The sequence below is a fragment of the Periophthalmus magnuspinnatus genome, chromosome 19, assembly GCF_009829125.3.
Source record: "Periophthalmus magnuspinnatus isolate fPerMag1 chromosome 19, fPerMag1.2.pri, whole genome shotgun sequence".
Classification (NCBI taxonomy): Eukaryota; Metazoa; Chordata; class Actinopteri; order Gobiiformes; family Gobiidae; genus Periophthalmus; species Periophthalmus magnuspinnatus.
Genome location: NC_047144.1, coordinates 24,926,148 through 24,953,375, shown reverse-complemented (window position 1 = coordinate 24,953,375; position 27,228 = coordinate 24,926,148). Strand labels below are relative to the sequence as shown.

The 27,228-nt window shown below is 39.8% G+C and overlaps 2 protein-coding genes across 3 annotated transcripts in view; one reads left to right on the top strand and one right to left on the bottom strand.

Moving 5' to 3' along the window:
• The window catches only part of mapk8b (mitogen-activated protein kinase 8b), a 38,481-nt gene extending 32,592 nt beyond the window's left edge, over window positions 1–5,889 (bottom strand). The window contains exon 1 of one of the 2 annotated variants that reach the window (XM_033984710.2): window positions 5,586–5,889. The gene's annotated coding sequence lies outside the window, so the exon portion shown is untranslated. The remainder of the gene's footprint in view (window positions 1–5,585) is intronic. The other variant, XM_055229607.1, reaches the window with a different exon arrangement.
• A 3,812-nt stretch (window positions 5,890–9,701) lies between these two features.
• On the top strand, window positions 9,702–26,391 carry frmpd2 (FERM and PDZ domain containing 2). Its single transcript, XM_055229605.1, has 25 exons — window positions 9,702–9,822; window positions 9,976–10,142; window positions 10,803–10,868; window positions 10,946–11,125; window positions 13,436–13,511; window positions 13,844–13,916; window positions 14,418–14,565; window positions 14,633–14,704; window positions 15,519–15,693; window positions 16,339–16,474; window positions 16,556–16,691; window positions 17,004–17,156; window positions 17,242–17,427; window positions 17,499–17,658; window positions 19,121–19,201; window positions 19,334–19,441; window positions 21,380–21,496; window positions 22,109–22,287; window positions 22,756–22,833; window positions 23,582–23,666; window positions 23,753–23,838; window positions 24,328–24,523; window positions 25,329–25,543; window positions 26,153–26,219; window positions 26,312–26,391. The coding sequence occupies exons 1-25, from the start codon at window positions 9,702–9,704 to the stop codon at window positions 26,347–26,349; spliced, it is 3,099 nt and encodes a 1,032-aa protein (XP_055085580.1). The 3' UTR covers window positions 26,350–26,391.
• Window positions 26,392–27,228: the final 837 nt, after the last annotated feature.

Genomic DNA, 27,228 nt, shown 5'->3' with positions numbered 1-27,228 from the left:
TGTAATTATTTAGGAAATAGAATATCCTCTGTAAACAACATATCCTGTTTTTGAAAAAAAAGTCAAACCCTTACATAGATTTGCACAGAATGCTTGAATTAGTTTAGTAGATCATATTTCAGTCTTAATGTTGATGCTCCTGTAGCTGCTTACAATCTGCAGTTTAGCCATGAACTTTAAAAGCTACAGGGTAAATGTGTAAACAATATCTGATGAGCCTAATGAATTAAACGCTGGACTGTTGATGATTAAGGCCATATTGTGGAACATGCTAAGTGCACCTTTAAACTACATTTAAATATAAAAGGTAAATATCAACAATGACAATTTATGTTTTAAGTTCTGACAGGATTGTTCACATAATACTTCAAATGTGTTTTACATTTTTTTTGTTGATTTAATCCATCTGGAAATAGAGAAACTCCTGCATCATTTCTTTTTTCTGAATTCTTAAATTGTATGTTGATTTATTTCTCCGCTTGTAAGTTCTTTTTCAAATTGTGTTTTGTGTAGCATGGTATTGCAGCACCTCTTCCACCCCATTTTATTTTTCCATCCCTTGGGAATCCAACTTGAATTGACAGGCAGCGAACTAATTCTTTGTATGGAACAGCAAACGAAATAAGATTGGCCGGTCGGAGTATGGCTCAAATTGAGACGTGCACAAAATGTCAAATAGGATCTTAAGCTTGTCCCCTAAATGCATTTCCCGCCATGTGTCCTCAGCTCCTATATCTGCTCAGCTTTACTTCATCCTTTTCCCAATCTTCTCCCTCTCTTCTCCTATCCTGCTTGTGCCAGTTTTGATCATAACACCATCTTTTCCTTCCCAACTGAAGATACTTGTCGACAGTCTGCAGCAGAACTACAAAAGTGTAGGGATTTCAAAACTGTGTGCACAAGACTCGGGAAAGATGACATTTTATCTCACAAAAGCAGCAGGTGGCAGAGGCAAATATACAGGCATCACTATTAGAGGCCAACACCTCGCAACAGAAGTAAACTCTGCCAAGTATAAACATTTTTTTAAGCAAGTTAGGACATTTAAGTTTTCATATTTTGCAAGGACCTCATTTAAATTTCGATCTAAATTGGATTGTCAAAAGTATCAAAATAATCAGAGTAATTGATAATACAGCGAGTATCGAAACTAGATACTAATTTGAGCAAGCATGGATACTAAAAAACTCACATTCACAGGACAGAAATGAACCTTTAGTACAAGACCAGAGTAGTATACACACATGGGCCACTATGGAACATACCTGATGACTGAGGGATTACACAGATATAAGACCACATATCAAAAAAGGTACTACAATTTAATGTTGAAAATCACATTCTATTGTCTAAAGAAAGAATCATCATCATGATATAGAAATTAGTATCGAGAATCAAACTAGAGTTACAAAATTATAGTATTTGCCATACTAAAATGGCTACACTAGTAATGAATGCACTATGTACAATAACTTTGCCTGCCACCTGCTTGCCTCCATTGAGATGATATTGATGATATATTGCTTTCAGTATGTTTCACAGTATGGCATGGAATTTATCCATCCCCACTGACACAAGCAAGAGATGCCACCAGGCCAAGTTACAGGTCAGGTGTGTGGAGAAGTGACCCCACTCATAGTAAGACTTTTTCCAAGTAATCTGGAAGAATAAAAACATTTGTAACCCAACAGCATCTGCATGCTGGTGGAACCCCCTTCTGAAAAAATTTACATAGTGCATAGATCGACCTCAAAAATTAAATTAAAGCCCTTTAATATAAAATAGCCACTTCAATAGGACTGAAAGGGTTAACTAATTAATAAACACTACCTGATATTACATTAAAAAAGAAGGTTGATATATTTAGGACACAGGGGAACTACCGAGATATTTTAATAAAAAGGAACTCTTTTTATTGTACCCTATTATTTTTTCCCAACAAACAAACAGCTCCTTATCAGTTCTGAATATTAAACATTCATTTTCTGCTGAATTATGAATAGAAGGGAAGCTCCCCTGATAACACACTTCAAACTGCCAGGGCTCTTTTTTTTTTTAGACCTTTTTAGTTTTTCTGGGTTTCATTTCAGCACTTTGAAGAATAAACTTTGAAGATTTTCCCTTTTCTTTTCAGCTGACTTGGCCGGGGTTACTTGTGGACAACAAAGATATGCTAAAAGGTTGACCAATAACTTGAGAGGTGGTAGTTTCATTCCTACTCAACAAAAGGTTCATGGGCAAGGTGCCTCACTTCACACACATATATAGACATGTGCATGAATGCATATCTATATCTATATCGATATATATGCTGAAAGTCAAAGTATCAATATCGGTATCAGAACTGAAAAAGCTGGCTCGATGCATCAATAATTGTGACAACACTGTTGTTGGCAGGTCCCGTCATAACGTCACCTGTATACTATCGGCCAATTTCCGCCTAATAATTGTGCCCGCAGCAGCAGAACTACTAGCCTCCTCTGCTTTTATATAAATTTTAAAAAAGCATAATTTTTATCCCCGCAAAAATAACCATTTTGCTTGGTGTTATACAAGTTGAGACAATGGTGCTATTACAGTTTGTGGCTGAACACGTCTACTGCATTTCCCAGAATGCATTGTGGCGTGGTTTTGTTTATGCTGTCCAAGGCAGAGGGCTACAGTTTTGATGTTGAGAAGTGTTAGCCTACCGGATCTGTGACGGCGTGTGAAAATGGACCGAAGCGATATGACAGGCAGCGTGTCAGCCTGTCAGCCCAAATCCTGCTTTTGGAGAGAGGGTATACGAGTATGCATGTAGAGGCCTGCAGAGCCACACTCTCTGTAGCTGGAGAGGAATACAAATATATAAATGAGTGGAAGTTGAAAAATGGACAATGTCTGGTGTAAATGATAGCCAGGACCAAATGATTTTTGATAAAGTGTCCATTTTTGTTTGTGTTTGGTGAAGAAGCAGTTCTGGACAAGCAAGAGCCGACTTGATTTGCACCGGCCTTCACCTCTCAACTGTCCATCATTTTGTCCACAGAGGGAGCAGGACCATCATTCACAGTACAGTTAGAGAAGCTTTTTTTTATTATTATTATTTCCTTAAGGATGTCTACTACTTTTACTAGACAAAAATCTCTACAATGAAAATAATACCACCGAAAAAGGACTTCATCTGCGTTGATTCTTCTGAATAGAAAACTCTCTAGAGATAAATTGGTTTGCCAATATTTGCACTTTTTAGAGCATCAGCTATTGGTCTTAAATCTACATCAGAGGTTGATATGTTTTGGGGGGGCTGCCTAAAGAATATGCATAAAGCCATATGCACATTTTACTTTGAAGAGGACACTACTATAAACTGGATAATAGAGCAGTGTAGTCACAGAGGACTCAAACTCAAATTATAGAATTTGGGGAAAATGATCAAAAACAGCCCTAAATATCAGCCAAAAAATATCAGCAGAGGTTATTGGCCATCAGTTTCTCTAGATTTGAAAACAATAGGTATGGCCATGAAAAAAAACTATAACTCGATTTCTACAATTCTCTATCCAGCATTAAACATGCTAGTACACAAAGATATTGCTGCAAATTACTTCCAAATTTGCTCAAAATTCTGGCTAACTCTTGTGCAATAAATTAGATTTTTATCAAATCGAGATTCCGTTATTTCAAATGATCAGTGAGGGTATTTTAATCAAGAGGTCTATAGTCAATACTGTCAGTAAAAGCATGTGATTTGGAGCAGATTTCTGACGTTGAAAGAATAAACTTGCCAGTTTTTATGTAATGTAGCGCTATCTAGTTTATGTTGATGAATTTAAAATTGAGAATTCGTACCTTTTTGTTTTACAAGAAGAAAATATAATTGTATCGTGAACGTATGATTAATCAGTATGGAAAAAGAAATCTGAGAAATTGTTTTGGCCATGTCACCAACCCTAGTGAGAAGACATTGCACTCTTCACCTGTGTCTGCACTGGATGAACCATTGTCACTTCCAGTCTTATATGACTACAACTGCCTGTTAACACCCCAACACCAAAACCTCAAATATAATTTGCATAACATTTTGTAAAGTAGCAGGAACCGGGCCAAATGCCAGAACATTTAGGGCACATCCATTAAAAGAGGAAAAGGGTGCACACAGAGTATTTGGCACACATTCACGGTGGTAGATTGTAGGAGGGTGAGGGCGTAAATTTAATCAGAGAGGTCACTTTGAGAAATGTCTTTATGCCTCTGCCAATTTAAGTAGTTGGCCTTGCATACCTTTTGGGAGGAAAAAAAGCATGGTATTCAAAACTCCAGCCAGTACTGTTAAAGCAATGGGGTGCCAAATAGGGGCTGGTGTGTATAATATATGTATAGTGTTCATTATATTTTATACAAGAGAATTAGTTCCACCTATAGAATAAAATGTATAATGGTTCCTACATAATGGTAAAATATAGGGGTCAAACGTTCAACTGCATTTTAATCTTTTGGAATTCCTAGTAGTTCTGCCATGGAATAAAAGGCACAATGAAGATAATTAAAAAACATGGCATGGGAGTGATTTTGGTTGGGTTTGTCTACAAGTCGTTCTTTGAAGCAATGCTGAATCAGAGAAAACAAGAATATCTAACATCCCTATACATGCAAGACACAATGCAAGCATACATTTAACCATACTACATAATGTAACAATACCAAAGAAAAAGATTCATCATTTTAGCTTCCCAGACTGTCACCACTTCACAGAAGACCCACACCTTATTTCCTCTCCGCAGTCTACCTTCCACTTTTTGGTGCAGGAATCGGATTTCTTCTTGGTGCTTTTGGCTCACAGCTCTCTTTCCCTTGGCACAGTCATTCTAACAAAACTTGCTAGCAACGTACAGTGCAGCTGGCCTGGGGGCAGTGTCCATCAAATGTGACAAGAAAGAATCGCGTCTAGGAGATGCATGCCTAAAGGAGTGTTGCAATACATGTCGTTCCCAGCGCACCACAGCAAAAACGTCAACAATTTCATAACATTTACCTAGAACTGATACCAGCATGGAAGGATTGGCACATCTGGTTCCAAACGCACTATTTGGGAACATTACGCAACATTCAAAAGAAGAAATTCCAGCTATGGCAATCCCAAATGAACGTTGATATAAACAACGCCAATAAAACTAGCTAAGTTAAGCGCTGTGCCATTTAAACTCATCAAAACATGGGCGTGTTAGGTCCTCCTCCTAGCATGTGCCAAAGAATATATTCACGTCTTTGCGCGCGCATTAACAAGAGGTCACGGTGTTAGAGCTCAGCTTTCGCATGTGCTACTGACTGTGGACCTTGTACACGGGGTAAAGCAGTGCTGGTGTGCGCTCTGACATGGATAGGTTACAGTAAACGTGCCTCCCAGCGCAGCCAGTCCGTCTGCCTGTCTTTTCCCGTTAGGCCGGGGTTGTTCCAACATACTCCAAACACAGATGCACAGGCGTTTACAGTATAGTCCTTTCCACGACCCCAGCGGTGCACTCGCCCACCCCGATACCTGGCGATCACAAGCCTGAACACGCCTCACGCACGAAGGAAAACATCCAAAAGTGTGTGGAGCTCACCCCTCTCCTCTGGTTAATTCCAACAGAGTCCGACCCACAGCAGCAGCCGCCCGTGCGCCTTCCTTTCGCTGTGGAACCTGACTGGACGTGTCGGAAGGAACTAAATCCACGTTTCAACTCACGCTAGCACACCGGGATCCACGCGAAATACATGTGTGATTAGAAGGTAAACGATTCTCAAAGCTTCCGTGACACAAGCACTTTCTGCCATTTCATACCGACGTCGTCTAGTCGAAACCTTCCGATGTTTCCTTCGGCTGCACAATGAGGAGCAGGCAGCGTTCAAGAGCGCCTGCGTGCTTCCGGGAGGATCGGGCGAAAGCGGAAGTTGCGATTGTGCAACGTTTTTTTCAGAGCAGCTCATGTGGATAAATTTTGTATTTTAAATAAAAGATCTATTTGTATTTTGCATTTGTTGAAGTATTTCAATGTCATGCAAAATGTCAAAATTGTACATGAAAGCGCATGTACTGCATGTGAATTTAATCAATTTGAGAATATATGAGATGAGAAAAATAAAATGTTCATACCTTGATCTGGTATTTCACACAGTGTAACTTAAAAATTGCACATGTATGGAATAGAAGTAATTGCAGCTATTTGTGTTTAATTTTTTTTCAGATCCCGGATAGGCATACAGTACTGCCAAGGTCAACCACACTATCAACAAGAAGACTGGTAAGTACACAGGCTCTGCTGATTTATTTCACCAAAGAGACTCACATCTTTCTAAATTAGTGGAGAACGGTGTATTATGGGGGGAAATAGCAATTGACAATTTTTCATAGTATCATCCTAAGAAGCCCGCTGTAAAAGAAAGAGAGACAAATTAGAAAGCGTTATTGATACTAATGCTTTATATTTACATTTTACATTTTCAGCCTCTCAGGATTCACTATTGCACTTCTTAACCTGGATTTGTTTTATTTGCCCAGGTAGTGAGTTTGATTCTCTCATTGCATACTACTGTTGTGTCTTTGGGGCATGACACTCAAAGTTGATATTGGCCGCTGGAGTGTCTAAGACCATAGTGTTATATAGAATTATTGTTGGTCTTCACACAGAAGTTGTTGTCATCCCTCATTTATTCAGGAGTTGTCCCTGGTACAAAAAAGTGGATAATGTTTTTAATTCAATAAAAAAAAAAAAAAAAAAAAAAACACTACACTAATTTAGCTTTTCTTATATTTTGGGCTTTTAATCTCACTTCAGCAAAAGCATCCCCCTCACAGTGGTTATTTGACAGTACTTTTTTGTGAGATAAGTATGTTAAAAAACAACTTAAAATTTACTTGGAGGATGGGACAAAATTCAGTAGAATTCAGAGTAAAAATGAACAAAACATTTTTTTTATTTTTATTTTTTTAATTATTATTATTTTTTTACTATAGCATCAGAAAGCGGTGCCACCAAAGATGTGTTTTTTGTCAGTTAACTCGAATTTAAGATATAAGATTAATATGGCTAGCTTGTGGAGCCAAAAATAATAATAATGGTAGGGTTCAACATTTGTGATTTTCAAGATATTTCTTTCATCAACAGTAAATCTCCCATTGAGTTGTGTAGATGACCTCTGACCTCTATCTGAAATCATGACATCATCAAAATTCAGAACATGAATGAAACTTGCTCCTAATTTAAAGTTATCTGAAAAAAAAAACTGACCTTTGTATAACCTTAGTTGCAGAATTGGCTACAACCAGCCTTAAGTCGCTGAATGTACCAAGCTCATCTTATTTTTACCCCAGTAGACAATGGTAGTTTGAGCTCTTCTACAAACAACTACGTGCCCCCCTACTGAGCACTAATCTACTCCGGGGTGTAGTTGAAAGTGGGACAATTACTGAGTCACTTGCCGTTTGAAACATCAGATTAGCACAATACCTACCGCCTACAATGGCTTACTCCTTTGCTTTGCTTCCTCTGCTGTTAGCCGGGCCTACAAATCCAATTAAGTTCTTATGTTTGCCGGGCTAAAAATAGTCGAAAATGACGGAAAACAGAGAGGGCGACACGTCATTGCTGGTGAGCGACGGGTAAATTATGTTATAGAGCTAAAAGGTGTTTATTGAAGGGATGATTGTTGTGTCATGAGAGCGTGTAATGGACCTGTTGCCATGACGGACACAAGCAGAGGTGCCATGGCGGCGACCAGAGTAAGGATTAGGTTCCGAACGGCGGATGTCTGAAGGAACTTAAAGGCAGTCTTCTGTTATCCCGGATGATATAAGGTAGGCTGTATGGAGTTATTATGCGGTCTTCTGGATGCAATATTAGCAGTAGAACTATCTTTTGCAGGTAGTGGGGCGTTGTGCAACTCATTCCATGGCACCACACTGGGAGCTTCTTGCTTTTTGATCTTCCTCTCCGAAAGCCTGTCCATATAAATATAGGTTGTATAATTAAAAGCTTGAAATTGTTTGAGAAATTTTGCACAGAATTTGCATTCATGCCAATCATGATATTTTTGGACACAAATTAACCCCATAACATCTGCTTATTTTTGATATAATTGATTTAATACTGCTTATGCTTTCTGCAAAGATAAGATTTCAGATAATGTATTTTAGTTATTGTTTATTTATCTTTGTCATGGGATCATATTTGTTTGAACAATTGCTTCCATAGGCTAATGCTAATAGCTGTAGCTCCTGTGTGCCTGTATCAAATACACTGGGATACTTAACCTGATTAAGAGAGCACAGTCTCTGGCACAATGTGATGTCTGATGCAGTCTTAACTTGTAAATATGTTCTACCAAGAATTTTCAAGTAGGCATAATGACTTAACGCTGTTTTGTCACTGAAATAAAGGAACTGCATAGCCTTAATACAGAATGGCATATATTTTTGAACTAGCATTGCAAAAGAACGTTAATTCCTTTAAGCTTCTGGAAGTGTCGTGATATGAATGCTACGATGCAAGAAACGCTAGCTGTTATTAAGATAGCTAGAATTTAGTGTCACAAAGTATCTGCCAGTTATACAGTAGTTTAACTTAACCATCTGTTTCTGTGTGGCTGTGTTAGCATGTCTTAGCTGTGAGGTCAGTGTTCTGAAGTTTCTCAAGGTCACATGGATCAGGTGGAACGAAAAGAGTCTTACACATGGAGTTTAATGAATCAACTTTTTCAAATAATGATATAATATCATAAGCGGAAGTGTTGTAGTTGCGCCCACTTAGGTCCTTTGCTCTAAATCCATAAGCCTGTCTCACTGAAACTCTCACCCTTGACCTTTGGTGTGGTCTACTGTATTGTTTCTTTGAATGCAGCCTTAGAATCGTAATTACTGGAAAATCAGCAACTGTTTGTCGTTTATGAGTTTTCTGGTGGAATGTTTAGAACCTTCCTGTCTCAATGAAGATGTTATTGTTTTGGAATATACACATAATACGGCATAAAACTTATATCCATCTTCATATAGGCAAACCAGTGACGCTACCTGGCCAAGTATTATCAGTAGTAAAAACACCATTAAAGGAGATATATCATGCTTTTTGTCAGTTTTTTTGTATTAAACAATGGCATATGCAGATCATTATTTTGCATTTTGTTTGTTGGAAACTGCTATTTTGATTGGCCTAATAACAGGTCCATTGACTGTCAATCAATCAAAACTGCAGAACTGAGGAGCCCCACCTTTTCATAGTAGCATTGCATTGTAGCAAGCAGCAGATTTTCCTTTACACGTTTTTTTTACTGTTGAAAAATAGCTAAATTACATTTTTTGGGCATGTGACACCTGGAGTTAGATTTTTTTGAATAAGCGCAAGTAAGTACAGAGTTGTGTGTGGAGATAAGGCGCAGGTGAAACTTTCTTAGCACACTTTCTTAGCCTTGAATTCCAGACAATGCAGGATTAGTCAAACATGCATGAATACATCTTTGAGTAAACTACTGATAAGGAAACACCACATTAACATTTTTAAAAGCTCATGAAAGTTATATGCCTGACCATTCCACTTTAAAAAAAAAAGAAGCATAAGATAAGCAGGTGGTGGACCCTCCATCAGAAATGTTACATAGTGCACTTTTGTTTCAACAATTTTGCCAGTAGATCTTCTTGGTTTTGACTTTCAACACTAGAATATGTTTTCTTCTTGTTTTCTTGTAGCATGGGTACTTTTGTGACCCTGGCGGAGGTGCTTGAGGCCCGGGGTTCACCACTGGAAGAGGATGAGGTCTGGTGTCTTCTCCTGGCCACCGTAGAGGCCTTACTGGTCATCTCCAAAAAGGGTACGCCTGCTGCCCCACATTAGGTCATAGCAGATTGACTTTGGTGAAAGAGCTGGCTCGTAGGTGGTCATCCTTCTTAGGCCTCTCAGCTGACTTTGCTTAAACGCTTCCTAATGACTAAATCCTTTGTTTCTGTTGCACTGTGGCCCTTAGGTTCAGGGAACATGTGCAGCGTGCTAAGTCCAGGCTCAGTGCTGCTCTCAGCCAATGGGAGCGTGGCCTTTAAGAGCCATGTGCGCTATGAAGACGCCACAGCCTCTTTCACTGCTCCTGAGGCTCAGCATGCCCATGCCGCCTCCAGCCAGATCGTCACAGAAAAGGTCTGTGCTGAATTTAAGGTGTCTGCCACATTGAGAATTATTATTTGCATGTTATATTTTGCAAACTAAAAAGGATTTGGACTTTGGGAGTGTTTCTGTCCCATGCAGAAAAAGACAACTATTACAGAGACATGAACTATGAACCAGGTCAAAACTATTGGATTTTCACAGAGTAGAGGTGCATTACACTTTTTTCTAAGCTTTTATTAATGTTTCTTCCCCATTATGAAAATGAAGCATTTTAAAAGCCTTATTTTGTCTAACTATTGGATATCGTACCTGGGCATGGGCAATATATTGATGCTAATATCGATATCGTCATACCGGTAAGGTTTCATATCCCAGTATCAGTGAAATTAACAAATATATCAGGCCAATACTTTTTTGTACTTATCGTTTTCTATATTTAATGAAAATAGAAGAGTCATGCTAAACAGGTTGTTGTATCTTCACACAATTATCATAAAAAGTACAATGAATTATATTATTTGTGAACGTAACTTCAATTTAACTTCAATTTGTGGGGCTTGCCATCAATTTAAAATTTTGAATTTGATATTGTGAATGATCTATCAGTTATCGAATATTGGTATTAGTCTGTCACTGTATTGCACTGCTGTAAACTTACACAATAACATGGAGATAATGCTTGTTTTACAGATGGTTGTGTACTCATTGGGGATGACTCTTTACTGGTGCGTGGATTACCAACTACCTCAAAACCAGGTACTATATCATCTTTGTGTAAGATAGCGTCAAACTGTGGCTAGCCCCACTAACCCTTTATGTGCCCTCTGCCTCAGCCGGTGCAGTTGAGCGCGGAGCTGGAGGGCCTGCTGCTCAGTATGTGTGAGGAAGTATGTGTGCGGAGGCCCGAGCTGCTGACTGTGCTGGAGAGCTGTGAGCTGCACCAGAAGGCCGCCATGCTGCCCCCAGCTCAGTGCTGTGTCCGGCAGCTGGTGGAGGACGTGTGCCGGAGTGCGGTGAGTCACTGGAGCAGCAGCCAAGAGATGGCAAAAATGTTCTAGGCCAGTTTTTATATCACTACTGGAAGAGTAGTAGAGATCTGTAGAGATGCATTTGTTTGGGAAATTGCCTCTCCCTGACAGTGATGATGGTAGTGAAGAGGTGATGGAGAGACTGCAAAATAAAAAAATTAAAAATCTGTTTCATTTAAAGTGGACACATAATGCAAAATTACATGTTAATGTGTGTTTCCTTCTCATTTACTCACTCATTTACTAAACTGTGATTTAAAATGTCCACAATATAAAATAATAGTGTTTCTTTAAATTAATGAATGTAGTGTTACTTGATATTTTGGTCAATATTTGCTTTGAAGTAATAGTTTGTTTGGCAAGCTCCTCGGTGGCAAGGCTCCGGGGGTGGACGAGATCCGTCCCGAGTACCTCAAGTCTCTGGATGTTGTGGGACTGTCTTGGCTGACACGTCTCTGCAACATCGCGTGGCGGTCAGGGACAGTACCTCTGGACTGGCAGACCGGGGTGGTGGTCCCTCTGTATAAGAAGGGGGACCGGAGGGTGTGTTCCAATTACAGGGGAATCACACTCATCAGCCTTCCCGGTAAGGTCTATTCCAGGGTACAGGAGAGGAGAATCCGACCGATAGTCGAACCTCGGATTCAGGAGGAGCAGTGTGGTTTTCGTCCCGGTCGTGGCACACTGGACCAGCTCTATACTCTCCATCGGGTCCTTGAGGATTCATGGGAGTTTGCCCAACCAGTCCACATGTGTTTTGTGGATCTGGAGAAGGCATTCGACCGTGTCCCTTGTGGTGTCCTTTGGGGGGTGCTCTGGGAGTATGGGGTCCGGGGCCCTTTGCAAAGGGCTGTCCGGGCCCTGTATGACCAGACCAGGAGCTGTGTTTGCATTGCCGGCAGTAAGTCAGACCTGTTCCCGGTGCATGTTGGACTCCGCCAGGGCTGCCCTTTGTCACCGGTTCTGTTCATTATATTTATGGACAGAATTTCTAGGCACAGCCAGGGGCCAGAGGGGGTCTGGTTTGGGAACCACAGGATTTCATCTCTGCTGTTTGCGGATGATGTGGTCCTGATGGCTTCTTCGAGCCAGGACCTGCAGCAGGCACTGGGCAGTTTGCAGCCGAGTGTGAAGCGCCTGGGATGAGAATCAGCTCCTCCAAATCCGAGGCCATGGTTCTCGACCGGAAAAAGGTGGTTTGCCCTCTCCGGGTGGATGGTGAGTCTCTGCCTCAAGTGGAGGAGTTCAAGTATCTCGGGGTCTTGTTCACGAGTGAGGGAAGGATGGAGCGTGAGATTGACAGGCGGATCGGTGCAGCGTCTGCAGTGATGCGGTCGCTGTATCGGTCCGTTGTGGTGAAGAAGGAGCTGAGCCGGAAGGCGAAGCTCTCGATTTACCGGTCAATCTACGTTCCTACCCTCACCTATGGTCATGAGCTCTGGGTAATGACTGAAAGGACAAGATCGCGGATACAAGCAGCCGAAATGGGTTTCCTCCGTAGGGTGGCTGGGCGCACCCTTGGAGATAGGGTGAGGAGCACAGTCACACGGGAGGAGCTCGGAGTAGAGCCACTGCTCCTACACGTCGAGAGGAGCCAGCTGATGTGGCTCGGGCATCTGCTCAGGATGCCTCCTGGACGCCTCCCCACGCATGTCCCACCGGGAGGAGGCCCCGGGGAAGACCTAGGACACACTGGAGGGACTATGTCTCTCAGCTGGCCTGGGAACGCCTTGGGGTCCCACCGAAGGAGCTGGAGGACGTGTCTGGAGTGAGGGAAGTCTGGGAGTCCCTGCTTAGACTGCTGCCCCCGCGACCCGGGGGAAGCGGAAGCGGAAGAAAATGGATGGATGGATAATAGTTTGTTTGTTGTTTTTTCTGGATACCTTAGATTAAAGTTGCTTGTCTCCATGGAGATGCTATTGGTTTGCTTGGAATGTTCCACAGTATAGCATTAAACTTATCTATCTCCATAGGGACAATCAGGTGACATCACTAGGCCAATTTACAGGTCAGATCTATGGATAGGCGACCCTTTTGCATGTGTTTGAGCAATAAAAACAGTAAAAGTAATTTATTAAATGCAAGATAGATGCCATACTGTAGAACATTTCAAACAAAGCAACAACAACTTCATGGAGAGAAGGTGGTTACATAATGTACCTTTAAGATTTGTGATTGTTTTTATGACAAACTTAATATTTACTAGCCTGCTCGGCATATTGTGGATTGTCTGTCTGGTTGTATTTATAAATGTAACTCTGTGCTTGTTGTCTAAAATGGTATTGTTTATTCCAGGTTGATAATGTGTCCGTGTCTGAGAGTGGATCCCAGCTGACCGACCGCAGCCAGATGGTCCGGGACAGATTACACAGTGAGTGCTGATTCAGTCACAATTCATTGAAAAATGCAGTCTGCCTACTCGCTATGGGTTTCTCATTGTTGTTGCTCCATATGAGAATGTTTCAATGGGATCTTTTACCCATTGAAATTCAGTTCAAATTCAGTTCAAAGGCATACCAGATTAACTTCTTTGTATAGAGATATAAAAGAGTTTGTCCATTTAAAGAAGGGATGTAACAATGACTAAAGTGAAATCCTTAAATCACATTATGTAATAGAAATTATAATGTAGTTATATTTTGTGTGACACATTTAGTGGAGATTTTTTTTGCAGCTTCTGAAAATAGGAAATTATTGTTTTAGGAACTTCTTTTAACAACTCTCCATGGGCCCTAAGGCTGAGGACCCCTACACTTTACACATCTGAGCCAACAGGGTAAGAACAGACAGTTTTTACAAGAATAGTTAAGCATACAGCACCAGTCAAAAGTTTGAACACACCCTCTCATTCAATGCGTTTTACTGCTTTCTAGATTTTATATGCATACAGAAGTCATCAGATCCACTATACAAGATAAATGGAAGCAAAAAAAAGTGAAATAATATATTTTATATTAAAATTCCTCAAAGCAGCGACTCTACAAACCCTTGGCCTTCGCTCAGTGAGCTTTATAATTAAGTCACCTGAAATTGGTTTCAACCATTCTCTTCATTCATCAGGGTCAAGAAATGCCAAGTGCAAACCAGTTCAGTTATTTTGAATTTATTTTTTGTTCCATATGTGTTCATTCATAATCCTGATACCTTCAGTAAAAATCTTCAGGCCAAATTATCATGGAAATAAAAAAGAAAAGTTTAAAAAGTGTGTCCAAACTTTTGACTGGTAGTGTGTAAATGACTTCAAACTAAATATAAAAACGGAGCTCCATGTGTGCAGTAACTCTTTGGGGGTGCGTCAGCGGGACTCATACTGCAGTTGGCAGCAGTTGCCCCGCAGTCCTTATCTGGACAGAGGTCGTCATGCCAACTCCAGGTCCCTCTCTCAGTTCAACTCCACTATGAGCCTCAATGACAAGAAACTCAAGGTCAGGAACATATGAGAAAGTATTTTTATGGAATAAAGAAACAATGTATTTCTGTTTTATTTTCCAGGACATAGGACCAGAGTTTGTACGTCTGTTAGATGAGCCACCAGTTGTGCTAGAACTGCCTGGATCCATTGTGGTGCGTGAATAAGCCCATATTTTCTATCTATAAAAAAGAAAAAAAACCTAGACCGGACAGTATATCACAAAATATGGATGTAACCATGAAATTCCATTGGAAAATATAGCTAAATATCAAAACTTGTAAAGAAATGTTGAACAGAAATGCTTTGTTTTGATGCAGCAACATGGTAACATAAGAAACTACATGGACCATGATCCTCTGCTTTGCTTCAGTCAGAGATTCAGTTTATTATCAGTCCTAATGTTTTGAAATGTATAAAATCTTATTGTATAAAATGCACTCTAAGTATCTTGATTGTCACAATGCTGTAAGCTTTCACAATATTTACAAAATATGGGTTACCGGTAATACTGAATTTACATGCAGAAAAATCTGATCATTATCTTATTTCTGGTGTTATCAGATTATTGAAATGTCATGATGTGAGTAATCCGATTTCTTTCTTGTTATTCAGAAATTGATATGCTATGGCAAAGAAAACAATGAAAGGTGATGTGAAAATGTTAAAGAAAGAGTTATTTTAAAAGTCATACTGTACTTTGTCTTCCATATACAAGAGTTATGGTAAATATTAATAGATTACCTGACCCATCACCAGGTGTTTTTATTAATAATAATGATTGTAATAGTAATACATCAGACTTATATAGTGCTTCTTTTGACACTTTACAAACAATCAGAAACCAGATTTCTTTAGACCTTATCATTGCATTATCTAATTATTATTTGATTCCTGGCCACATAAATTTTCCCAGTGAAATGTGAATATAGTTTCTTTAGTATTTCCTGCATATGATTGTGTTCAAAGTCTAAGAAGGGGAAGTCTCCAGTCACTCAGAGGGAGCTGAGTGTGGTGATGCCCAGCGGTCAGAGCATCCAAGTCAAATGTGAGGTCAAGTCCAGAGGAGGAGACGTCTTTGACATGATCGTGGCCCACTCCAATCTGGTGGAGCATTTCTACTTCGGCCTTGCCTATATAGATGGTAAGGAAGCAGATATCCTGCAGTGTCATATTCCTGTTAGTCACGTGTATATAATGCAGTATACTGTAGAATTATTGTTATTCAAAGCATTGTCTTGGCCCTAACCATTTGTTTTGCATTTTGTTTTGAGTAGTATTAATAATTTATAGAAATGCTGAATATATATATATATATATATATATATATATATATATATATATATATATATATATATATATATATATATATATATATATATATATATATATATATATATATATATATATATATATATATATATAAAATGTTAATGGTCTGAAAGTACTGGACTAAGTAGCTAGAATTTAATTCAATATCATATCAATTCAATATCACATTTTCAAAAGCACTGTCCAAATGAGTCCCTTTTCTACGATTCCTGGATGAATGGTGGATTACCTTGAATATTAAACTGTTATGAGAGAATTTTTGTCAGATTTTTTTCTTTTTGTTATTTTTATGCAGTCCCAACTCTTATGGGTCACACTTAATTATACAACACTTGTTAACATAATGCACAGTAGTGAGAGTTGTAAGGTTAGAGTTACAGTGGTTTGGTACATTGTAATAAGGGCAGGGTAAAACAAAGTGTTGCCCTCATTTATGTTATTTACTCTGATTTTTCAGATAATGAGTTTTTCTTTGTGGACAATGACACAAAAATCTCCAAAGTTGCCCCATGTACCTGGAAGAAAGTGCCTACCACCACGTTTGTCCTTTTCTTTAGAGTAAAGTTCTTTGTCAACGATATGTCACTACTATTGTAAGTGCAGCTTTATTGAACTACATCCATAATATTTCCTTACGTTCTAAAAAACAATATATATTTGTGTGTTTGTACCAGGCACAAGCAGACTCGTCACCAGTACTACCTGCAGTTGCGCAGGGACCTGCTAGAGGACCGGCTGGCCTGTCACGAGGAGACTGCTCTATACCTGGGAGCACTGGCTCTTCAGGCAGAATATGGAGATTGCACTGAGGTTAGGAATACTATGTCAACATGATAAGCTCTGTCTGAAGTTGTGTGTTCCATCTGCCTATAGTCCATTTAATTGGAGTCAAAACAGCAAAAATATCGATCTGGCTCGATAACAAATAGAGCTGGGCAATATGGTAGTATTTTTTATAACATAATATTTATAATCAGCTGTTTAAAACCATTTTCACTATGCAAATAAATGTAATTTTGGATGAGCACCCTTTACTCTAATCAGAAAGAGTTGTATTATTTATTTATTATGTAGAATTATTTATTTCAGATGTACATAACAGATATTCTATCATATTTTTAGATGTATGGCAGAAACTACTACCGGCCTGACCAGTATGTGTGCAAAAGTGTGATGGAGAAACGTGCCTTGCCTTACATTCAGGAGGAACTACTGCGACTTCACACCAACAATGCACAAATGCTCACAGAGGAGTCGGAGCTGGAGTTCCTTAAGGTTGAAAATGATTATAAGGAGTCTATATATGATGGTAACATAAATATGTACTATATCTTACTACTTAGTCTTCACAAATGTGCAGGTGTGCCAGCAGTTGCCTGAATATGGTGTCTTTTTGCACCGTGTGACGCGAGAGAAGAGGCCTTTGGAGGGAGAGATCCTTCTTGGAGTTTGTGCCAAAGGAGTCATCGTCTATGAGGTCAAAGATGGGTCCCGCTCCACCAGCCATAGCTTTTACTGGAGGGAGACTGCCACCATCTCCTCAACGGTGAGTCCAACTAAGATAATCAAAACAGTTATAGTCATTGTTTTTGAGTAGTAATTGGTTTGTTTCTTCAGAGGTGTAAGTTTGTGATCGAGTGCCGAGGCAGTAAGAAGAAGTACACCTTTGTCACAGAGAGATCCAAGATTGCCAAGTACCTGTGTGACCTGTGTTCAGCCCAGCACAAGTTCAACAATGAGATGAATTCCCGAAAACTCAGCCACAACCTCATGTCAGGTAAGTTATAGCACAGATAATATTGATAAGATATCGATTTTGCACATTAGTCAGGAATTAAATTAATAGTGAATGGTTGCTCCCACCATGAAACCCAAAAACAAACACTGGTGAATTTTCCAGCTCCTAACTAAACCACACTTAATGTCTAGAGGGGGAGGAGGGTCTTGCCTCTAACAGGTTGCCCAAGGGTGAGTAAAATATAGAGAAACACTGTCTCTGAACGTCCGTATGTCTCCAGATGAGAGCATGGTGCAGTACAGCCCGGACTGTCGCTCCCAGAGCAGCCGTGTGAAGTCCTACACGTGCTCAGAGACACCTCAGGATGACAGTGGCCTGACCACACCTCAGGAGGAACCAATGTCCAAACTGTGTGATGATGTCGCCGCCAGGATCGAGGCTCGCATCAAGATGCAGAGAGCCAGCATCAACGAGCAGAGGTAACACCAGAGCCTCTCGACATTATTGTCACATTTGCCAGTGATTCAAATCTTATAATCGAAAAGGAGTTCTTATGCTCTAGAAAACTATTATTTAGGCCACACAAAACCACTTTTGAAATGCTCTTGCATCAATATCAACAGCCATCTTGAATGATCCTCTTACAATCATTTTACTAACAATGCAGAGTAAAGAGATGATAAGATATAGAGCTTTAGTGATCACATTGTGATAAAGTTTAATGCCGGGTTTATACTAACGGCAAGGTACATACTTCTAGCTGGTTGCCTGTTACACCAACTACGACAACTGTGATGCATATTTGACCCAAGCAGCACAGTTTCACGTGATAACACACATATTAATGACCTACACTCCAGACCGCTACGGTGTCTGGGAAAAATAGACTTCTTGCTGATTCTTTCCACAGACCCGCACTCGCACTCCACCAAGGTTACTGTGACAGGGCGCAATGAATTTGAATGACTTTCTGAGTTTTGCGGAACCTCAGTCCACTTGCAGTGTACACTCAGTGTAAAGCTGTCAACCTGCACCAGTGGTCCCTCTTATCACTGATCACTCACGCACCACACCCACACAGCATGCTGGGTGAAATGTCTTGCACAAGGACATAACCACAGAATGCATTGGTAGAGGCTTATATCAATGAATTGCCACGATAATTTAAATTAGAGCTATTTTGTGCCTTGGTGTCTTGGTTATGCACCTCTCTTTTATATTTAGTCTCATTTGTCAGATAAAACTGTTTCTGTGTCTTATGCAGTACATGCTCCAGTAGTCAGCGCAGCAGCACAGGGATGCGCTCTCCTTCCTGCTCTCAGAGGAGTGAATCTGAAGCACCCTCAGGCTCCCCTGCTGCTAGAGGTACTCACAATATACCACTGCCTCACTCACTTAGCTTCCACATTTACATCTAGACTAACATTACACAACCAGAGGCCTTTGTTTAACTTTGGTGCAGGTTTTCTCTTCTATATTTATGTATCTTTGTTCTCAATAGAAACTCCACCCAAACTAGGCACATCCTCAGAGAGAGAGGTCATCTGTGTCACGCTAAAAAAAGACCCTAAAGTTGGTCTGGGTAAGTTCATCATATTATAAATATTTCATTGTAATTTGCACAATATCTGGTGTTTTTTAAGCTTTTAGTTTCCAGTTACAACCATTAGACAACAACTGACCGTCATCCTACTTGATATGAACTTGTATGCAGGTATTGTGATTGTGGGAGAAGACACAGTGGGCCGGTATGACCTGGGAATCTTTGTGGCTTCCATTGTTCCTGGAGGACCTGCTGATAAGGACGGACGCATCCGAACAGGTACACAAACTAAACTACTCAGATTATAGTGTAGAGTAATATAACATAAGTAATGTAAGACTTATAGCGCTGTATGTTGACTCCGGTCTTAAAGGCAAGGCAGGGGAAGTTTATTTGTATAACATAAATAAGCATTTTATCTGCATAAAATTGAAACGCTGATTCCCCACTTCAGAACTCAGGGCACCAGCAGGAGGCCGGTCCCTGAAGTCCTCAGAGTGCGAGATGGTTCATATGGCACTAACATGTTGGAGATGCACTTTGGTGCTCCTCCATGGAGAGACTTGTTCACAAGAAGAGCTGCTTTAAAGTCTATTCTCTGAGTCACAGGGGCCAGTGCAGAGACCTGAGCACAGGACACATGTGCTCATACTTCCTGGTTCTAGTCAGCAGTAGTGTTCTGGATGTACTGTTCTGTCTTAAGGCTCATTTGTAGAGGCCAGTGAGCAGGCTGTTACAGTAGTCTAACCTACTGGAGACAAATGCATGGATAAGTCTCTCCAAGTCTGATTTTGACAGTAGATCTTTGATATTTGCAATGTTTTTAGGTGGTAAAAAGCTGCAGATGTTATTGCTTTGATGTCTGTTGAAGTTAAAAGTCTGAGTCCATTATTACCCTTGGATTTCTAGCCTGATTTGAAGGTTTTAGAGAGAGAGACTGGAGGTGACTGCTGACACTTTCTCTTTGTTTCTGTGGGCTAAATATGACTTCAGTCTTGTCTGTGTTTAGCTGGAGAAAAATTGTTTTGCATCCACACATTGATCTGTTGCAGGGACATTTTATCTGAGACACATTTTACAATTTCAACAAAGTACTCCCTGTTTTCTAGATAGGACTTGAACCAGTTTAGTGCAGTACCACAGATGCCCTCCCAGTCCTCTAGTCTCTGTAAGAGATCCACAGTGTCAAAGGCAGCACTCAGATCTAACAGGATCAAGACTGAGACTTTGCCTGCATCAGTGTTCAAGCGGATGTCATTTGTCTCCTTGATAAGAGCAGTCTCAGTTCTGTGGTGGCATCTAAAACCTGACTGGAAAACATCGAAGGAGTTGTTCATTTGGAGAAAGTTAATAAGCTGTTGGTAAACTACTTTTTCAAGGACATGGCTTAAAACAGATTTGAGATGGGTCGGTAATTGTTCAGTATTGTGGCCTTTTTAGGAGAGACTTGATAACCACAATTTTCAAAGCTCTTGAGAATGTTTCAGTTTGAAGTGACATGTTATCTATGCATGTGAGTGGTGACAGGAAACTATTGAGCACAGACTTTAGAAATCCAGTGAGTAACACAGGCAGCATGTAGATGAACTCAGACTGGACAGTTTTGTCAGTTACAGGTGCAAAGTGAGTCAAATTATGGTTATGCAAGAGATTGTACAGATTCTTCTGTCTACACAATATAAAGGCAAACATTAGTAGGCTGGGACCCAGATTTGTAGAACCAGCTGGATATTTTTTATATAAAATCCTCCTCCTCGCCTGGCCCTCCTCCGCCCCCCTCCCTCCTCCTCGCCTGGCCGATTTTTCTTGTTTTGTCTGATTTTTCCTGTTGTTTGATTTTCCTGTTTGTTTTTGTGTGTAGGCAGCACAGTGCCTCACAGCAAGAAGGTTTGGTTCGATCCCTGGGTCACTCAGGCCTTTCTGTGTGGAGTTTTGCATATTTCTCCCCGTGTCTGGATGGGTTTCCTCCGGGTACTCCAGTTTCCCCCATCAACCAAAACATGAACGCCCTTCGAGACAACTGTTGTTGTGATTTTGGGCGTTACAAAAATAAAAGGAATTGAATTTAATTGAATAAAATGACTGGTATAGCCTTAAAGCCTTGGTTGCCCTACTCAAGCCCTACAAGCAGCAACTTACAACTAGTTTTCCAAGACAGGTATTAATATTAGTAGCCCTTCCATGAATAGAGTGCTTGAGCATGAACTTTGCCCTTAGGTGGTCGCTTGATCTCCCTGAACAACATCAGCCTGGAGGGGGTGACCTTCAGTGAGGCAGCAGAGGTCATGCACAGCAGCCCCGAGGAGGTGCAGCTCATCGTCTCCCAGCCTAAAGGTGCTTTGAAACAGTGCTTTGTAATAGGAGTCATTTTGTTTGCCCTATTTTCAGTGGGACACCAGCTCACTGATCAAAGGACATGACACTTTTAAATCACTATCCTAGTATAGTCTATTGTTTAAGTATGACATTTTACGTACCTCCATCAAAACTAAAAAAGAACTTAAGTCCATGTGTTTCAATAGTAGTAAAATAAACGTGTACATATACAGCTTATCCCTGCCATAACAAATCACATTATTTTTAGTTGAATTGGTCAGGACAAGGCATGTTAATGAACATACATATTTCATGTTGTAAACATGTCATGTTTGTAGCCACAGGCTTTAACAATGGGGGCAAGGAGGGTAAGGTATCATGCCCAAGAACACAACAGCAATATGTACTCATCAAAGGAGGGTTCTAACCGCCAAGCTGCGGCCCCATTACACTACCTGGTATAACCAGCTGGCTCCAATCCCTCTACTAACCAGACTTAGCTTCTGAGATCCGTGAAGTGTCTTATCCAGGGCCATAATAAGAGTATGGAGTAGTCATTACAAATCAAACAAATGCTTGATTACACTATTTTTATAAGACAAAACTGAATTTATATTTGCTCCTCCACAGTTATCCTGAGCCCCATCAGCATGCGCTCTCCTGTCCTGAGGAATGATGAGTCTCAAACTGTCCTTACAGACAGTCGCTCTGGAGACGAGAGCATAGATGACTTAGTCTCAGTCACGACCACACCCAAGAAAAGCAACCGCCTCCACGTACCCAGAGAAGTGCGCATCATGGGGGCACAGGTAAGACTTAAAAACTGACACATTATAAAAATATTTTGAGCTTTTAACCTTGTTATAAGGTGTTTCAAATACACTTCGATTACTTTACTCAAAGTGTATTTGAATTCAATTCAAGGCTTAAGTGCTCAGAAGATTCCTGTTTTCACCTACGCCATATCTCCACCTCTGTATTTACTTACAATTATTTTTAACATTCAGACAACAGTCAACAGTCAATAAAAGCACATAAATAAAAATCTGGTATGTGCTGGGGTGAAATGCCACTTGAACAGGCCGGACTAGTCCTGCAGTTTAGAACAGGAAGTCAAAGGACCCCTTTCTATTATTAAGCTGTCTATCAGCTGTAGTTTGTTATAGTTTCATACTAAATACTCAAAAATGCATAACATGTCTTCTTTAACAAATCTAGTTCGAAGTTAAAACCTAGACATCGTGACCTAGATTTTGTTTTTTATTTGATGGTTTCAGGATGGAAACTGCACAAGGCCAGAAGTGATCAGTGTGGAGCTGAGGAAGATCTCTGGAAGTCTGGGTATCAGCATTTCTGTGAGTGGAAAGTTACATCTTCTGTAAATTATACAGACTGGTTTACTCAGCAATGTTAAAATCATGATAAGACCAGAGATTATCATGGAATATTATACCCTGGTATCTGCACTGTGGGGGAATACCTTCATAAATGTCATGTTTGAAAATGGAAAACTTTGCTGTAAATATGTCCATCTTAAATGTTCTCTAATGTGTTATACCATTTCTGCAGCAGTATATAGACTGCACAAAAATTGTACTTATGTAAGATGACGTTACTTATATAATAGTAATAGTAATAATAATAATAATACTTGATGTACATGATGATGATGATGATGAAGATTAGTATTATTAGTACAAAGTAGTGGTCCAAGAAATTAAAAGTAAAAACATAATTGTATGGACATAAACAAATGTACAAAATCTGGTATTGTGAAAGCGCTGACATGAAAAAAGAAAAACAAATAACATTTGGAGGAATGGTGCAAGAAACACAAATGTTGTTAAAAGCTTTTGTCACAGTAGGAAGAGCAGCCTAGAACTAAGTGCTTGTGGTTGTGTTTGTTGGGGTAAATATTCTTTATTATTTTAAGATGGACAGGCAAGTGCCCCCCCTTGCTATGTCACCCTTATTTTTAGTTGAAAGAAAATTATCCAGAATTTATAATTCCAGAAATAATTGTAATTTGTTGGGAGATTGTTGGCTTACCCATTCTTTTGTTTCAACTTACTCTGCAAAAATGAAATCTTTTTGTGTTCTCAGTGTGCCAATGCCCCAAATGGAGGAATCTACATCAAAAGCCTTGTTCCAGGAGGGGCTGCAGAGAGAGATGGTCGACTTCATATTGGTAATAAAACAATACTACCATAATAGTAATAGTTGCTGTTATATTCTGTCCTACCACATTTGAACTTTTACAATCGTCTATGACAGGTGATAGAGTGGTGGAAGTGGACGGTGTTAGATTCCAGGGCTTCACCTACCAACAGGCCGTGGAGCACCTGAGTAAAACTGAGGAGGTAAGCCTTGGTTTGAAATTTCTAGCATTGTGTTTCTGTACAGTTTTATTTTTTGGGAATGTAAAAGCTGTAGTAGTTAATGCCATTCTACATTTACAGTAACAGTTGTCTCAGTCTTTTTGGGTACATACATTTTAATGTTTATAAGTAGCAGTTTGTGCATTCACCAACAAAATATCCAACCAGTTATTGATTAAAAACACACACATGTTGGATTTCCATGTGTTTTGGGGGACTTGACTTACATTAATTTCCTGGAGACTGATCCTAATGTTTAATGTAGTCACTACTTGCCTAACCTTAACCTTTTCAAATATTTTTACCCATATCTGAACTAGTCCCCACACTGTGATAAAGACCCGTTGACCTTCGAGTTTTCTAACCACTCACGGAGCCACTGTCATGCTTCTGATTTTGCTCATAACTATCTACTGTGCCCCAGAAGAGAGTTTATTGAGTGACTTTAAATCTGTCTTATCACTCGTCCAGGTGGTGGTAATATCAGTGGAGCGCGAGTCCATAAACCTGCCTCGGGTTTCTCTGAGTGTGGAAAGCTGCAGCAGTGGCTCCAGTAACAGCCCGTCCACTCAGTCCAAGAACAACCGCAGCACTGTCACACGCTCCTCTCAGAGATCCTCCCGGAGGTCCTCCATTACTTCCAGAGAGTACAGCTTTGTCACTGCAGGTATGTACCCTATAGAGGGGACTGAGGTGAACTTTCACACACTTTCTCCTGGTCCTGATCTTCTGACTCAACCTCCTTATCCCTCTTGCCTCTCCTTATCCATCACACACACTCCTGCATGTGTCAGCTGCTGGCTCTGCTCATAACAGCTAGTGCAGGAGAAATGCTCAAAAGAAGCAGTGAGCCTCCCTTAGTCCTCATGATGTTATGATTAGTGCTGTTATGTTTCCTTAAGCGATATCAGGCCGACCAAGCAGGAAAGCTTCAAGGCTAAATGACAGAAAGCTTTTAAATCCTTTTTTTTACTTCAAACATTTATCCAAAAATATTTTATCCAGTTCCTGATGGTGTCTACTTAGAGCTCCTTACTTATGTGCCCCTGCTCTCATCATCGCATAACATAGATAGATATGCTTTATTAATCCTTTTCAGGAAATTCTTTTGTTGAATAAAAGGCTTAAAGATCAGTCTCTGACTGAATATACTACCCATACATATTTAAAAACATATTTTAATTTTATTTTAAGTGAATATAAAATGACTATCTTTCCAAATGTTTGCGGAAGACTGAAAGGAAAATGTAAGTCTTTACTTTAATGGTGAAAATTGTTTAATAATTAATTTAATTATATTAATATTGTCATGATTTGAATATACGTGTGTGACTGTACTGTTTGTATGCTTGTGTTGCTTGTCACATTTAAATGTGAAAGTATAATTTTCATTAATACATTTATAATTCCCATTAATAGGCTAATAAAGACAATATAAACGTCCTCATTTTTTGTCCTTTGTGTAACACCAGAAAACACCCAGGAGGTGACTCTGACCAAGAGTGCTGTGGGACTGGGCTTCAGTTTCCTCATGTGTGAGCTGGACCCACCCCGGAAAGACTTCAAAAGTCTGGTCCGGATCAAAGAGGTATTCCCCGGTCAGCCTGCCCAGCAGAGCGGACGAATCCAAGAGGGAGACGTCCTATTGGCCATCAATGGACAGTCACTCAAGGAACTCACCTATCCGGTATGCATGACACATTTATGTACACTGTGTAAAGATGTTTATTTTTATGAGCTTTAACAGATTATTATTATTACGTGTAATCTTAATGGTTAACTTTAACTTTAATGTCCCCCATAGTGGAAATTTGTCTTCACCATCACATGAACAGTTCATTCCATCACAGCTTCAAAATATATATTCAATAAATAGATTAAAATGTCCACTACATTTAAAAGAAGTGTGCTGCACATACACTTATATTTCATGAATGCTTATTTAACAAGCTGACAGCATTTGGCACAAATGATCCTTTGTACACCTTCTATAGAGCACTGTGGTCTGAGTAATTAGTCTAAAAGCCAAGTTATTTAGTGCAAAAATATTTTCACTATGAAGTATCTGCCACAGCTATTGGAATATAGAATTCAGAGTCAAAAACTATATGTTATTGGCAAGATGTACCAAACAGCCATAGAGATGCATTCACAAATACATCTTAGTATTTAGCCTCATAAAATCTCCATTTGTTTAACATTAGACTGAGCTGAGAGAACAGAAAATTCTATAAAGTATGACAACACAGTCCCAATCTCTATGGATAGAAACATAACACATTTACTACATTTTTAGAAGGTGCTAAAGATCTTCAAGAGTTCCCCTTCAGAGGTGTGTCTGACTCTGTGCCGACCTAACCCTGGTATGTGGCCAAACGCACACATATTCTAGTACTCAGAATTCCTCTCCACGCTCAGCTCATCAGCACTAACCTATACTATGTGTTTTGAGCAGGGGTTCTTCCTACTATTGATCAGTTCACTGACACCTGAGCAATGTCGCACTGTTGGCAATGAACACTCCAATCAACTAAGAAGGATGGACATGGTTCTTCTGATGAACAATGAGATTATCATTCATTACATGTGTCCATTTTAGAAAGAATGGGTTCGTACCACTATCTTTTTGCAAAACAGTTTGATTTGCAATTTACTAATCTATGTTATAATGTTGTTTCCTCATCAGAAACATACCTGGGTTTTTCTTTTATTTCATCCACACAAATTTAACACAAGTTCTTCTCTCAGACGGAAAACACTCTGTTCCACCTTGTGATATCATGTGGTAATACAGGAGGTGCTCCACTGTGCTTTTAAACTCCATACCATTTCATTAGAATCATCTGGATGATTTCAGCCCTGGAGTTGCCAATCTCTAATGATCAAAAGGTAAAAGGTTAACTGTTAACTTGAAAACTATCCCTGCATGACATCACAAGCTGGAACATAGTATTTTGAACTTTGGAGATGTAGAACAACTAATGAACCAGGATTATTCAAACATGTGTGAATGTGTGGTATGTTTTTTCAGATAACAACATTCTGATATGGCAAGAGTCAATTTTGTGTAATATAGGACCTTTCAATTTGCATGTCATTCACAGATACTGTATTGTATGAAGGGCATTGAAGATAAACAAGAGCCACAGGGGCATACTGGGTTTGAGGACAATAAGGTGAAAAGGTAAGGCAAAGGGCATTGAATTATGTATGCGAATGCAAAAACTAAGCATGTAGGTGATCTGTTTCATCTGCATCGATTCTATATATCTGAAACTATTGGGAAGGTCCACAATATGAGTTTTTGCTATTCATGAATTAACCACAAGAGGGCAGTGTAGCACTACAAGTCACAGAGCAACAAGCCAAGTT